This window comes from Lepidochelys olivacea (genome assembly GCF_965140295.1).
Source record: "Lepidochelys olivacea isolate rLepOli2 genome assembly, chromosome: 4".
In the NCBI taxonomy this organism is placed as follows: Eukaryota; Metazoa; Chordata; order Testudines; family Cheloniidae; genus Lepidochelys; species Lepidochelys olivacea.
In genome coordinates, this window is record NC_140414.1 from 138,409,434 (window position 1) to 138,426,066 (window position 16,633).

At 44.9% G+C, this 16,633-nt stretch overlaps 1 protein-coding gene across 1 annotated transcript; it reads right to left on the reverse strand.

The window, feature by feature from the left end:
• Window positions 1-7,183: 7,183 nt before the first annotated feature.
• LOC311519212 (uncharacterized protein) lies at window positions 7,184-11,180 on the reverse strand. The gene is made up of 2 exons (XM_084625492.1): window positions 8,976-11,180; window positions 7,184-8,278 (listed from the first exon to the last, which is right to left on the reverse strand). The coding sequence occupies exons 1-2, from the start codon at window positions 11,157-11,159 to the stop codon at window positions 8,201-8,203; spliced, it is 2,262 nt and encodes a 753-aa protein (XP_084481618.1). The 5' UTR covers window positions 11,160-11,180; the 3' UTR covers window positions 7,184-8,200.
• Window positions 11,181-16,633: the final 5,453 nt, after the last annotated feature.

The window sequence follows — 16,633 nt, forward strand, 5'->3', positions numbered from 1 at the left end:
GTTGTAGTAATTTGGAGGATAAAATTACTTGTTGGTCAACACCTCTTTCTTGCCCACAGTACCAACAAGCATGTGCAGAGGGTACATAAGAGCTGTCTTGGGGCTGCAGTCCTCCGGAGGAAGTCTGTCTAACTCAGACAGAATTACCACTGAGTTCCACTAAGGGAAGCAGGCCAGTTGTTAGTTCCATCACCACTGAGTACATATATACGCACCTGGCTTACACCCTGGCCAGTTCTACAGGTCAGTGTGGATAGGGAGACAGTGTCATAGCCTCACCCTACACTTTCCTCTTTCCTTTTCCACAGGATAGTGGGCAGGGGCTTTGAATTTTCCAATGGGATCCTGGCCAGCAACTGTTCAAGGATATAAGTGGAAAGAGGAGCTCCTTTTGCCTTTCAGAGCCAGGAGGTGGCATGATGGTGTATAATATTGTGTGAAATAGACATAAGATCCAATTACAGTTTTACCCACTGGCCTGAGCTGGGGGTGGTTTGGACCTGCACTGTCCTAAGGAGGGGATAGATGTAATGAAGGAGATTGGAGAGAGACTGCTCCTGCTGCATCATCCCTTAGGATGGTTTGGTGTGTGCTCCTTTCCATAGCTGACCTGTACCAGCATGTTCCAAACCCTTCTGGGGTAGTTTACAGTCTGGAGCTGCTAAGAAGAAGAAACCCCTGCAACTGAACCTGTCTGCTATAAGGTGCACAAAGCCAGAGAAAGCCTCCTTCTTTCTTCACTCCCTTTGTGCAGCTGGATAGCACCCAGGACAATGTGGCCAACAATATCATTATACAGTCAGAGCATCATACTGCATTTAGAATAACTGGGGTCTTGGTCATTCCAGCCAACAGTGTAGGTGTAAGAGGACATGCAGGTTACACACCCAGCAAAGCCCAATTCCCAGAGAAGCCCCAAAATGGGGAATTCTGGGATTGGTAGTTCTTGGAGAGCATGGAAACAATAAGTCTGATAAAAAGGCACACTGGGAAGGAATGTCAACTGGATTGCAACTGGATCTCTCAGAAGAGAGAGGGACTGAAGGAGGAGCTGTCTTGGGCAAGCACCCTGCAAGGAGCTTGGACTGTGGCAGAACATGATAAGTAGCCTTAGAGGGAAAAATAAGTTGTAGAAGTTGGGGCTCAGACCTGCTGACCACTTCATTATCTAGGGCCCCAAAGCCAGAGCTTGTAAGCCGATCGACCCTGAAGGATAAGCAGTGGGTGAAGGGCTGTTATATCCCATTGAGGAGTGAAGAGTGACAGAACCTCAAGGGAAGGGTGTAAGACAGGAGAAGAGACTGGATGAAAAGCTTGGATGGTCATTTAAACTGTTGTTACTCCTTGTGCGGGGGGTGGGGGTGGGGGATTTTTTTTTCTAGTTTAGTAATAGAGCTAAACTATTCAGCGAATGAAGAGAAAATTGCTCCAAACATATTTTTCTTTGATTAAAATCTGCATCTCTTTTTGTTCTTCCTATATTAGTTGGGCTGGTTCCTGGCATTTAGTTTGATATCTGTATCATGGAAAGTATACTTTACATAATGTAATTGAATCTTCTACCAGCTCTTTAAATGACCCCTATACAAATGAATGGTTTAAAGTCGTTCCCTGTACTCATTGTTTTAGTCCTGAAATCAATCTAGTTGACCTTCTCTACACATTCTGAAGTGCTATAATATCCTTTTTTTAATAGTGTGATGACCAGAAGTGGAATATAATAACCGAAGTCTATTACCTCCAGGAAATCATGTAATCCCCTAATATCTGTCATAGAACACTTACATATCTTTGAATGGGTTAGCTCATCTTGATTGTTCAAGGGTTTTTATAGATAACTCTATCAGCATATTGGTTTCCCTTCAAACATTTTCTCCTCAAATATCTATTAGTTTGCACTTCTTTTATTTTACTTCACTTTGGCAAAGACCCTTGTGTAATGCATTTATCCATTCTGAATTTCATGTATTGAGTACTTGCAATGGTTTCATATGACACCTGCAGAGCCTTTCAAATTGTCATTGTTGTAAGACCCTTTCCCTGGCACTCATTTTCCGTGGTGTAATCTGTGAAGTTATTGACATTATTTTTATGTAAATATTTTCTATGTATTGGAAGCCATAGTAGTCAAGTTACAAATAATGACCTTAATATACAGTGATCTTAATATACAGTATTAGCTATTTATTTCTAGAAGTTTATTTGAATATCTTCTTTTAAGTGCTGAATCTATTTTGTTTTATCTATCTGTCTTCATTGTTAAATTGACCCATTAACTCTCTCAAATTCTGTCTCAGCCTGTCTAATTATACTTTTGCACTTGATTAGCCAGAGTTTATGCTCCTTTCTATTTTCCTCAAATTTGACTTCCAGTTTTTAAAGGATGCCTTTTTGCCTCTAACCTCTTCTTTTACTCCACTGTTTAACCATCGTGGTATTCTTCTGGTCCTTTTACTGATTTTTTTTAATTATTTTTATCTGGGGGTATACATGTTGTTTGAGCCACTACTATGTTGTTTTTAAATAGTCTCCATGCAGTTTGCAGGCATTTCACCCTTGTGATTTTTCTTTTTAATTTCTGATTAAATTTAAATTTAATTTAAGCTTCCTCATTTTTATGTAGTTCCACTTTTTGAATTTAAATGATATTGTGATGAGTTTGTTTGGTATTTTTCTTCCAACAAGGATGTTAAATTTAATTATATTATTGCTATTACCATTGCTATTACCAAGTGATTCAGCTATATTCATCTCTTGGACCAGATCCTGTGCACCACTTAGGACTAAATCAAAAATTTCCTCTCCCATTGTGGGTTCCAGGACTAGCTGCTCCAAGAAGAAATTTGCCTAGACATGTTATCTCTGAATCCCTTCCAGAGGTGACATATAACAATCAATCTGAGGATAGCTAAAGTCTATTCAGGAACCCAAATTCTGTTGCAAGGAGTTCATTGTATTGCTGAGTCAAAGGCACTGGCAGGTTGTCTTCTCTCAGGGATACATTTATATTAGTTACACCGATACTGTGTGTTCCTCACTTGCTTTCACCAGGCACAAGGAATGTGGTCCATCTAAAGTGTGCTTCCATGGTTTGTTTGTTTTTTTACTGGGACAAATTCCCACAAGGTTGGGGAGAGGGGATTTTCATTCTGGTCTGTCATTGTGTCCAATATGAAGTGATCCTAGGTTCCTTTATTTTTAATAGTATTCTTAATTTTTTTTTCTATTGTGGAAATGCTTAGAGACCCAAAGGTATCAGTGGGCTCTTTAATTTAGCAGAGAAAATCATCACAAGAAATAGTGGCTGGAAATTAAGTTCAGACAAATTCAATTTGGAAAAAACCCTCTCCATTAAAAAAAAAAAAGAGCCTTATGAACCATTTGAACAAAATGCCAAGGGAAGTGGTGGATTCCTCTTCTCTTGAAATGTTCAAATCAAGACTGGAAGATGTGATTTAATCAAACACAAGTTACTGGACTCAATACAGGAATAAGTGGGTGACATTCTATGGCTTTTGTTATATAGGAGGCCAGACTAGATGATTCACTGGTCCTGTCTGATCTTAAAATCAATAAATCTGTTAAATCACAGCAAGGCACCACTGTCTAGGCAGTGCACATAGTAATAATGAGTCCCTGCTCCAAACAGTTTACAGTCTAAATAGACAAAAGGTGTGTGCGTAAGAACAGTGGCGCACAGTGGGGAACTGACTTGCCCAAGATCATACAGCAAAGCAGAGGCAGAGCTGGGAACAGATCCCAGATTACCTGAGTCCCAATCCAGAGCCCTATCCACTAAAACATCTACTGCTGCTCCAGTGAATGAGTGTCCACATTGAAAACGCCATCACCTTTGGCATAAGTTTACAACAGAGTTTTTTTTCTGGCGGATGATGCTGACCATTCCTTTTGGCAGCAACTTCCAGTGAAATTTTGTTTTCATTCTGCATCAGAACAAAACCTGAACCGTTAGAACATTTTCACAAAAATGGAATTGTCTGCTTGCAGACTGAAACCTGAACTTTTTGATTTGCGAGAGTAGGTGTGATAAGTTTGCCAATGATGGACACAGACTGAACATCCAGCCAGACTGTCTTAAAGATCTATCTGGAGTTTGATTTGGGTGGTTCTCAGTCTGCAAGGAGGCTATATCCCTTTGGGATTGGTCTTACTGATGGTGTAAGTGTATGTTTGTGTGTTATGTTCAACTACATGTGATTGTTCTATTTAAAATATATTAAATATTTGCTGCAAAGTCATTTTTTACTTAGCTTCTATTGACAACGAAGAAAACTGTTAAGTGTAAGTATTAAGAGAGGCTGACAAATAAAGAAGATAAAGTTGTACAGGACAGCTGGGCAATATTGTTTGAGTTCCAGTAGGAATACGTATTAATATTACAAAAGATAGAGCAATGACCTTTAATCAATTTATCCTATTTCCTCATGTTTCCCCGAGGAGTTCAGTGGTTCATTTAATACAGGTACTAAGTCACTCCATTCAAATCAGGACACCTCTCTTATACTGATACTGAGAATTTGGGAAACATAGTCCTGATATAACTCTTGCATAAATTCTCTCTGACATCAGATGAGAGAGTTTTCAATCTGGTACAGTCTCGGAAGATATGAAGTTGATTCCCAGTACCGGGTCTTTCTCGCTGGCATTTTCCCATGAATTTTGTGTCTTCACTGCAGTCCACATCATATTCAGAAAAAGCTGCTGGGGCTGATTTTCAGCTTACTTAGATGATGAGAGTTATCTGTGTATTACACTGCCACTGAAGCCATATAACTTGATAATCCTATATTATAGTTAATATACTACAGTGTCATAATTTAGATTGCAATTGAGAAATGATATCTTGTTTACATAAACCTAAAGTAATAATATTCCTGTCTGTATAAAACCTTTTTAAAATATTGGCACCATGATCAGTGTTTGGGGTATTTTTTTTTCAGTCTTCCAGAATGATCTCACTTGTTCTTAGTGATGTCTCCATGATTAACCCTGGCAACTTCATTAGAAGCTGAGTTCTTCAGTGAGGAACAAAAAAAAAAACCCAACTAACACAAAAGAACAACCTTGAATCTCCTAGGAGATTGTGGCTGAACAGCCTTGAATCCAAACGCTTTCTTCAGACACTGACACTGCCAAAAGAATTCAGTAAAATGGTCCATAGAAGGAAGAAATAAACAGGTTCTGTAACCATCCTCTCTTAGAAAGAAAGCACCCTGGATATCCCAACCCCTGTAAATCTACTAATAAAGGACTGCAGCCTGTATACCCTTCCTCACATGAGTAGTTGTTACTCCTGCAAATGCAGACAGAAGCCAATAATCATGAGGCTGTGTAGTGGGGTGGCTGCCCCACTCGTGGAGAACAGGGGTTAAAAGCAGCCAAGCTAGGCTGATTGGGGAAGCAGCCACAGCTGTGGCCAGCTTACTTAGGGCCCAGCTGGCCCTTATGAGAGGGCTGGGGGCTAGAAGCTGGAAGAGTCTCTCTCCAGCCCTGCAGGGAGAAGGGCTAGCTGCCTGAGAGGAAAGTACCTGAAGTGGAGCAGTGCTGGGGAAGGGCAAAGGGAGCTGGGGAGCTCCAGCCTGGTAAACCCTGAGGCTGCAGGCCTTGTTGAAGGCCTGCAAAAGGTACTGGGGCTGCAGACGGGCAGCCCGGGGATAGGCAAAGGCAGCAGGTCCTAACCCCTTGCCAGTGATTAGTGGTGTCAAGGTTCCTCCCCCACTCTGAACTCTAGGGTACAGATGTGGGGACCTGCATGAAAAACCTCCTAAGCTTATCTTTACCAGCTTAGGTCAAAACTTCCCCAAGGTACAAAATATTACCCCCGTTATCCTTGGAATGGCCGCTACCACCACCAAACTAATACTGGTTACTGGGGAAGAGCTGTTTGGACGCGTCCTTCCCCCCAAAATACTTCCCAAAACCTTGCACCCCACTTCCTGGACAAGGTTTGGTAAAAAGCCTCAACAATTTGTCTAGGTGACTACAGACCCAGACCCTTGGATCTTAAGAACAATGAACAATCCTCCCAACACTTGCACCCCCCCTTTCCTGGGAAATGTTGGATAAAAAGCCTCACCAATTTGCATAGGTGACCACAAACCCAAACCCTTGGATCTGAGAACAATGAAAAAGCATTCAGTGTTTTACAAGAAGACTTTTAATAAAAAATAGAAGTAAATAGAAATAAAGAAATTCCCCCTGTAAAATCAGGATGGTATATATCTTACAGGGTAATTAGATTCAAAAACATAGAGAACCCCTCTAGGCAAAACCTTAAGTTACAAAAAAGATACACAGACAGAAATAGTTATTCTATTCAGCACAATTCTTTTCTCAGCCATTTAAAGAAATCATAATCTAACACATACCTAGCTAGATTACTTACTAAAAGTTCTAAGACTCCATTCCTGTTCTGTCCCCGGCCAAGACGACTACAGACAGACACAGACCCTTTGTTTTTCTCCCTCCTCCCAGCTTTTGAAAGTATCTTGTCTCCTCATTGGTCATTTTGGTCAGGTGCCAGCGAGGTTACCTTTAGCTTCTTAACCCTTTACAGGTGAGAGGAGCTTTCCCCTGGCCAGGAGGGATTTCAAAGGGGTTTACCCTTCCCTTTATATTTATGACACGCCCCCCAAATCTCAGCTAGGGTGAAACACTGGCTGGGATTTCTTCCTGGAGCTCTAGGAAAACAGAGTTAATAAGACACATGCATCTCTAAATATACTACCAAGTACATAAAGACTATCAATATTTTCCACATCTCAAGGACGATTTTAACCAGTTGATTCTGGGAAACTTTCACGGGAGAGTGCATCAGCCACTTTGTTAGAAGCTCCTGAGATGTGTTGGATGTCGAAATCAAAATCTTGGAGAGCTAAACTCCACCGAAGAAGTTTTTTGTTAGTTTCTTTGACGGTGTGAAGCCACTTTAGTGCAGCATGGTCGGTTTGCAGGTGGAAACGCCGTCCCCAAACATATGGGCGTAGCTTTTCCAGAGCATAGACAATGGCATAACATTCTTTTTCAGTGACTGACCAGTTGCTTTCCCTCTCAGACAGTTTTTTGCTGAGAAACACTACAGGGTGGAATTCTTGATCAGGTCCTTTCTGCATTAAAACTGCTCCCACACCATGCACATCTGTGGTTACTAGGAACGGTTTGTCAAAGTCTGGGGCCCTTAGTACAGGGTCAGACATGAGTGTCGCTTTAAGCTTGTTAAAGGCCTTCTGACACTTTCCGGTCCACTGAACAGCATTTGGCTGTTTCTTTTTGGTTAGGTCTGTCAGTGGGGCAGCGATTTGGCTGTAGTGCGGTACAAATCGTCTGTAATAACCGGCCAAGCCTAAGAAGGATTGAACCTGTTTCTTTGACTTTGGGACAGGCCACTTTTGGATAGCATCCACTTTGGCCTGTAGGGGGCTGATAGTTCCTTGACCCACCTGGTGTCCAAGGTAAGTCACTCTGTTTAGGCCTATTTGACACTTCTTAGCCTTAACAGTTAGTCCTGCCTCCCTTATGCGCTCAAGGACTTTTTGTAGATGTTCCAGGTGGTCTGCCCAGGAATCCGAAAATATGGCCACATCGTCAAGGTAGGCGACTGCATATTCTCCTAATCCCGCTAGGAGACCATCTACAAGTCTTTGGAAAGTGGCGGGTGCATTTCGCAGCCCGAAAGGGAGTACATTAAATTCATACAGCCCGAGATGTGTGATGAAGGCTGACCTTTCCTTGGCAGATTCATCTAGCGGTACCTGCCAGTACCCCTTGGTTAAGTCCAAGGTAGAGATGAACTGGGCCCTTCCCAGTTTCTCTAATAGTTCATCTGTGCGTGGCATGGGATAGTTGTCTGGGCGAGTTACAGCATTTAGCTTACGGTAGTCCACGCAAAAACGTATTTCCCCATCTGGTTTGGGAACTAGAACCACTGGAGATGCCCATGCACTTTCAGAGGGGCGGATTACACCCATCTGTAACATATCCTGGATCTCCCGTTCTATAGCAGTTTTAGCTTGAGGAGACACCCGGTAAGGTTGGACCCTAATTGGGTGAGCATTACCTGTGTCAATGGAGTGGTATGCCCGTTCAGTCAGTCCTGGGGTGGCTGAGAACGTTGGCGCGTAGCTAGTGCACAGCTCCTGGATCTGCTGTCGCTGCATACGCCCAAGGGTCATGGAGAGGTTCACCTCTTCCACACCACCAGCACATTTCCCTTCGTAGTAGACACCTTCAGGCCACTCAGCGTCGTCTCCTCCCTGGGCTGTAAACTGACAAACCTTTAATTCTCTGGAATAAAAGGGCTTTAGAGAATTAATATGATACACCTTAGGCTTTCGGTTGGAGGTGGGGAATGCTATGAGATAATTAACAGCTCCCAGGCGCTCCTGGACCACGAATGGCCCTTCCCACGATGCTTCCATTTTATGGGCCTGGAGCGCCTTTAAGACCATGACCTGGTCTCCTACTTTGAAGGAACGCTCTCTGGCATGTTTATCATACCAGGCTTTTTGCTCTTTTTGAGCATCCTGTAAGTTTTCTCTAGCAAGGGCTAAAGAGGTTCGGAGGGTGTTTTGTAGGTTGGTTACAAAGTCCAGAATGTTAGTTCCTGGAGAAGGTGTAAATCCCTCCCATTGCTGCTTCACCAACTGCAATGGCCCCTTAACCTCACGGCCATATACAAGTTCAAATGGGGAAAACCCTAAACTGGGATGTGGTACAGCTCTGTAGGCAAAGAGCAACTGCTGCAATACTAGGTCCCAATCATTGGAGTGCTCATTTACGAATTTACGTACCATGGCCCCCAAAGTTCCATTAAACTTCTCCACCATGCCATTTGTTTGATGATGGTAAGGAGTGGCAACCAAGTGATTTACCCCATGAGCTTCCCAAAGGTTTTTCATAGTTCCTGCCAGGAAATTAGTCCCTGCATCTGTGAGGATGTCGGAGGGCCAACCTACCCTGGCAAAAATGTCTGCTAGTGCCTGGCACACACTTTTAGCCCTGGTGTTGCTTAGAGCTACTGCTTCCGGCCATCGGGTGGCAAAATCCATGAAAGTCAGTATGTACTGCTTTCCTCTGGGTGTCTTTTTCGGAAAAGGACCCAGAATATCCACAGCTACTCGCTGAAATGGAACTTCAATGATGGGGAATGGCTGGAGAGGAGCTTTGACCTGGTCTTGGGGTTTTCCCACTCTTTGGCACACCTCACAAGACTGGACATAGGTAGAAACATCCTTGCCCATTCCCTCCCAGTGGAATGACCCCCCCAAACGGTCTTTGGTCCTGTTCACCCCAGCATGGCCACTAGGGTGATCATGGGCTAAGCTCAAGAGCTTGGCCCGGTATTTAGTTGGAACTACCAACTGTCTCTGAGGATGCCAGTCTTCCTGGTGTCCCCCAGAAAGAGTTTCCTTGTATAAAAGTCCTCTTTCTACAACAAACCTGGATCGATTAGAAGAGCTGAGAGGCGGTGGGTTGCTCCGTGCCGCCGTCCAAGCTCTCTGGAGGCTTTCATCTGCTTCCTGTTCGGTCTGGAACTGTTCCCTTGATGCTGGAGACATCAGTTCCTCATGGGATTGTGGACCTAGGCTTGGTCCCTCTGGAAGCGATATAGGGGATGGAGCTGTTTCTGTTGACTGTGAACCGCTCTCCGCTGGTGCACTATGTTGGGATTCAGGCTCCGGCTGAGCCTCTTGTGTAGGGTTATCGGCTGCTGCCAGTTCAGGTTCGGTGGGGCCCTCTGGTGTTGAGGTTGCAAGTACTGGATTCAGTGCTGACACGGGGTCTGGTGTTGGTTGTTTGGCTGGTTCCGGTTCTGGGACTGGTTCCGTCTGGGTCTCTGGGACTGGATCCACTACTGCTGTTGCAGACATTGGCCTGGGGTCCAGGTCCATCACCTCTGACTGGGTCCTGATAGAAGTTTCCGGAACAGAGCTAGGCCTCACGGCTTGTTTAGCCTGGTTGCGGGTGACCATTCCCACCCTCTTGGCCTGCTTCACATGATTGGCCAAGTCTTCCCCCAACAGCATGGGGATGGGATAATCATCATAGACTGCAAAAGTCCACATTCCTGACCAGCCCTTGTACTGGACAGGCAACTTGGCTGTAGGCAAATTGAAAGAGTTGGACTTGAAGGGTTGAATCGTCACTTGGATCTCTGGGTTGATTAAATTGGGGTCCACTAAGGAAGCATGGATAGCTGACACTTGTGCTCCGGTGTCCCTCCACGCGGTGACCTTCTTCCCACCCACACTCACAGTTTCCCTCCGCTCCAAGGGTATCTGGGAGGTATCTGGGCCTGTGGACCTCTGGTGGGATTCCGGTGCAATGAACTGTAATCTGTTGGGGTTCTTGGGGCAGTTGGCCTTTACATGCCCCAGCTCGTTACACTTAAAACATCGTCCAGCTGACGGGTCACTGGGGCGAGGAGGGTTGCTGGAGAACGGGGTGGTGGGACGATAAGGGGTCTGGAGGGTTCTTTGGGAGGTAGGTGGGGCTTTGGGCGGCCCCCGGTAATAGGGTGTGGTCTGGGGTGGTCCCTTCTGGTCTCCGCTCCAACTGCGACCAGTTTTCTTCTTCTCTGCCACCTCCACCCATCTGGCTCCAATCTCTCCTGCCTCAATTACAGTTTTGGGTTTCCCATCTAGGATGTATCTTTCTATTTCCTCAGGAACACCCTCTAAGAATTGTTCCATTTGCATTAGGAAGGGCAAATTTACTGGAGATTCAACACTTGCTCCTGATATCCAGGCATCCCAATGTTTTACAATGTGGTAGGCATGTCGGGTAAATGACATGTCTGGTTTCCACCTTAGGGCTCTGAACCTCCGACGAGACTGCTCGGGTGTTATCCCCATTCTGACTCTCGCCTTGGATTTAAACAGTTCATACTTGTTCATGTGTTCTTTAGGCATTTCAGCTGCCACCTCAGCTAAGGGTCCACTGAGCTGCGGCCTCAGCTCTACCATGTATTGGTCAGTAGAGATGTTGTACCCAAGGCAGGCCCTTTCGAAGTTTTCTAAGAAGGCCTCAGTATCATCACCTGCCTTGTAGGTGGGGAACTTTCTGGGATGGGAAGTGGTACCTGGAGAAGGATTGCTAGGGTTTGTTGGTATATTCTGCTGGGCCTTTATCCTCTCCATCTCCTCCACATGCTTCCTCTCTTTTTCCTTCTCCTCCTCCTTTAGCCGCATGAGTTCTATCTGTCTTTCATGTTCCCTTTGTTTTTCCTCAGCCTGAAATTTGGCTAATTCCAGCTGTAGTCGAGCTGAGGATTTGGCCATTCTAACCTCTCTGTTTTTAACTAACTTTACACCCGAGGTTTAGAAATAAACAAACAAAACTTGGCTGTAAAATTTTGCTGTGCTGGAATAGAATACCTATTCTCTGATAGTGATTGTCAGCCTACAGAAAAAGACAATTCCCTTGTCTCTGCTCTGGGCCCAAATTAAAGCAAAAAACCTCCAACTACTTGGAAACCTGCTTACCCAGCCCAAAGAAGAAAAAAAATTTCTTTTCAAACCTGTGCTCCTTGTAAAACAAAAAAAAAATCAAAATCCTAAAAAAAACCCTGCCACTTTTGTCTCCAGGCAAATGGGTAGAGCACACACCCCCTATTTACTTTTAGGAAGAAAAGAAAAAAAAAAACCTCTGGGTTGGAAGACTGTGAATTTCCCTGCAGGAGTTAAGTACCCTGCCTCTAGGCAAAGAAAACCTGCAATTCACAAGATAATCCCCCTTTGTCTCTGCTTGGCCACAAAGCAGAGAGAAACCAAGCTGCTTTCAGTTTCAAAGCTGCTTTCTGGACTTCCTAAAAATTCCTTTTTAAAATCTGTATTTCTAGTTCAAAAAATCTCAACTGGATCTCAAAATGATTTCAGGTTAATCCCACCACTGTGCCACCATGTCAAGGTTCCTCCCCCACTCTGAACTCTAGGGTACAGATGTGGGGACCTGCATGAAAAACCTCCTAAGCTTATCTTTACCAGCTTAGGTCAAAACTTCCCCAAGGTACAAAATATTACCCCCGTTATCCTTGGAATGGCCGCTACCACCACCAAACTAATACTGGTTACTGGGGAAGAGCTGTTTGGACGCGTCCTTCCCCCCAAAATACTTCCCAAAACCTTGCACCCCACTTCCTGGACAAGGTTTGGTAAAAAGCCTCAACAATTTGTCTAGGTGACTACAGACCCAGACCCTTGGATCTTAAGAACAATGAACAATCCTCCCAACACTTGCACCCCCCCTTTCCTGGGAAATGTTGGATAAAAAGCCTCACCAATTTGCATAGGTGACCACAAACCCAAACCCTTGGATCTGAGAACAATGAAAAAGCATTCAGTGTTTTACAAGAAGACTTTTAATAAAAAATAGAAGTAAATAGAAATAAAGAAATTCCCCCTGTAAAATCAGGATGGTATATATCTTACAGGGTAATTAGATTCAAAAACATAGAGAACCCCTCTAGGCAAAACCTTAAGTTACAAAAAAGATACACAGACAGAAATAGTTATTCTATTCAGCACAATTCTTTTCTCAGCCATTTAAAGAAATCATAATCTAACACATACCTAGCTAGATTACTTACTAAAAGTTCTAAGACTCCATTCCTGTTCTGTCCCCGGCCAAGACGACTACAGACAGACACAGACCCTTTGTTTTTCTCCCTCCTCCCAGCTTTTGAAAGTATCTTGTCTCCTCATTGGTCATTTTGGTCAGGTGCCAGCGAGGTTACCTTTAGCTTCTTAACCCTTTACAGGTGAGAGGAGCTTTCCCCTGGCCAGGAGGGATTTCAAAGGGGTTTACCCTTCCCTTTATATTTATGAGAAGTGGTTTACAGTCTGCAGTCTTCCCCAGTGAGTGGGGGGCTAGATGATGACTGGAAGTAGCCACTGAGGCAAGGTGGGAACAGAGTGTTGGGGGGCTCCCCTGGGAGGGGAGACCCAGAGACTGTGGGTTACTGCTGGGGACAGAACACAGAGGAAAAGGGGCACTGGGGTCTGGGAGGGACACGGGGGGCCTGAGTCAGGTGAGCCACTGACCTGAAGAGGGTGCTCAGGGCTGGAATCGAGCTAATTCCCAAGATGACCAGCAGGAGGCACTGCACTGTTGAGTCTTCACTCTGCTATAGGCTGTTGTTTACTAATGGCACATGACATACAATCAGGCAAATCCATGTATGCCAAATTAGATTTTTTTTAAAACAAACAGAGCCTACAAACTCATCTTCCCGTGAGCAGTCCTTGCTCTGCCCTGTTGACTTCAATGGGATTCCTCGGGTGAGTGAGGATTTGCCAGGTCATGCCCAGATGAGTGTAATCATCTTGTGCAATGTGTATTCTTACACATTGTGTAATCTTGTGTAATCACATGACTCCAGGAGTTGTGCCTTTAAGGAAAACACCAAATAGTGAAAAAGTTGAACGCACCTGGAACGCTTTGTATGTCATGGAGCTGTTGGTTACCAAGACCCTGTATACAGAGTCAAAATAAAATGTCAGCTTCAAGTCTTCCTTTAAGAGGAAGGAGTGGGAGAGAATGACAGTAGTGTAGAATGCTCTCTAGACTCTGTCTGGACCACAGTAGAAACAGAAAAAAAACCCAGATGTTCATTTTGCCTGCATAGCCCTGAGCTTTCTCTTTGCCGCATGACCAAATTTGACATATATGTATCAGCAAAATAATATCTTCCCTGACTGTAAGTAACTCCAGGCAGTGGTGGGCCTCAAGAGTTCACAAACTCTCTTCTTAGAAAGCTGCCTAAGAAGGATCCATCTCTCTAGGCCTCTTACTCTGTCTAGACAACAGCACCAATACAGATGCAGCTCCAAAAATCTTGAAGTCTGGGCATAGGCGCCAACTTTCCCTGGTGCCAGTGGGTGCTCGTGCCCCCCCCAGGCCCTGCCCCGACTCCACCCTTTCCCCTCCCCTACCCCGCCCCCATTCCAACCCCTTCCCCAAAGTCCCCGCCCCAACTCTGCCCCCTCCTTGCCTCTACTGGACCCCTTCTCTAAATCCCCGCCTTTTCCCTTAGCGCACTGCATTCCCCCTTCTCCCCCCTCTCTCCCAGCGCTTGCGTGTGAAACAGCTGGGAGCTAGGGGGGAAAAGCGGGCACGTGGCAGGCTCAGGGGAGGTGGTGGAGGTGAGCTGGGGCAGGAGGGCGGGGTGGGGAGCTGCCGGTGGGTGCAGAGCACCCACCAATTTTTCCCCGTGGGTGCTTCAGCCCCAGAGCACCCACGGAGTCGGTGCCTGTGGGTCTGGGTGGTAGATTTGAGGCGCTGAGAAAGCTCATCCTTGACTACTGTGGCACAGATTGTTGACATAGCAATTTTGGCAGCCCATGCATATCTCTTGTCCTGATAGTAAAGGGACTGAGTTTGAAACTGGAAAAAAAAATTGTCTCCTTTCAGATCTAGGTCCTCTGGCCCCAGATAGTTTCAACCAGGCAGAACTAATCAACGGCATATGCATTTGCAAGTTCCGAATTTGTTCATCTTCCTTCCATTAATATTCAAGCAAACAAGGCAATTCACTGTCAATGAGAACAAATGGGAAACATATGATCTAATTTAATCCTCCTAGATGCAGCCCACAAAGATGGCTTTCATATAATCCTGTATATGGCGGGAGGGATGGGTATTAAAGGAAGAAATGATGGTCAAATTCAGAGTAGATGTGTAGGGCACTGTAAATTATATCTCAGTATTGGGCATAAGGGGTTAAATTGACCCCTGCTGGAGCACAGTGGGATAAACTACCCCCTAATGCCAGCAGACATTCACCACTGTGGGATGATATCTGTAGTCTCACACCCTCTGAAGCTTTCATCAGGAGAACTGGAAGTCATGGTATCTGAAGAAAATTATGACTTCACTGACATCACAGAGACTTAGTGGGACAGCCCCCAGGTTTGGAGTATCATCATGAGGGATATAGCTTTTTCCAAAGGACAGGTATGGGGGGGAAAAAGGAGAAGGTGTTGCACTGTACATCAAAAATGTATACACTTGCTCCGAGGTCCAAGGGGAAATGGGCGACAGACCTACCGAGAGTCTCTGGGTGAGGATAAAAAGGAAAAAGATCAATAGAGATGTTATGGTGGGGGTCTATTATTCACCACCAAATCAGGAAGAGGAAGTGGATGAGTCATTCTACAGGCAGGTAACACACATGAAAGCTAGTATTATTGTGGGGTTTTAACTTTCCTGATATCTATTGGAAGACTATTGCCACAAAACATAATATGTCCAGCAAATGTTTTATTTGTGTGTAGGGGACAGTTTTCTGATTCAGAAAGTTGAGGAAACAACTAGGGGGTCATCCATTTTGTATCTGGTTTTGAACAAAAGGGATGAATTAGTTGCAAATGTGAAGGTGGTTAGGAACTTGGGAGGAAGTGATAATGGGAAGGAGCATGTGAAAACAGGACACTGGACTTCAGAAAGGCAGATTTTAACAGACTCAGTGAAATAGTAGGCAAAAGTCCCATAGAAAGATCATTTGGACAGAAAAGGAATTGAAAAGGAAAGTGATCAGGAACAGCCAGCATGGATTCACCAAGGGAAGGTCATGCCTCACTAATCTAATCGCCTTTTATGATGAGATTACTGGTTCTGTGGATGAAGGGAAAGCAGTGGATGTATTGTTTCTTGACTTTAGCAAAGCTTTTGACACGGTCTCCCATAGTATTCTTGTCAGCAAGTTAAGGAAGTATGGGCTGGATGAATGCACTATAAGGTGGGTAGAAAGCTGGCTAAATTGTCGGGCTCAACGGGTAGTGATCAATGGCTCCATGTCTAGTTGGCATCCGGTATCAAGTGGAGTGCCCCAAGGGTCGGTCCTGGGGCCGGTTTTATTCAATATCTTCATAAATGATCTGGAGGATGGTGTGGATTGCACTCTCAGCAAATTTGCGGATGATACTAAACTGGGAGGAGTGGTAGATACGCTGGAGGGGAGGGATAGGATACAGAAGGACCTAGACCAATTGGAAGATTGGGCCAAAAGGAATCTGATGAGGTTCAATAAGGATAAGTGCAGGGTCCTGCACTTAGGACGGAAGAACCCAATGCACAGCTACAGACTAGGGACCGAATGGCTAGGCAGCAGTTCTGCAGAAAAGGACCTAGGGGTGACAGTGGACGAGAAGCTGGATATGAGTCAGCAGTGTGCCCTTGTTGCCAAGAAGGCCAATGGCATTTTGGGATGTATAAGTAGGGGCATAGCGAGCAGATCGAGGGACGTGATCGTTCCCCTCTATTCGACATTGGTGAGGCCTCATCTGGAGTACTGTGTCCAGTTTTGGGCCCCACACTTCAAGAAGGATGTGGATAAATTGGAGAGAGTCCAGCGAAGGGCAACAAAAATGATTAGGGGACTGGAACACATGACTTATGAGGAGAGGCTGAGGGAGCTGGGATTGTTTAGCCTGCAGAAGAGAAGAATGAGGGGGGATTTGGTAGCTGCTTTCAACTACCTGAAAGGGGGTTCCAAAGAGGATGGCTCTAGACTGTTCTCAATGGTAGCAGATGACAGAACGAGGAGTAATGGTCTCAAGTTGCAGTGGGGGAGGTTTAGATTGGATATTAGGAAAAACTTTTTCACTAAGAGGGT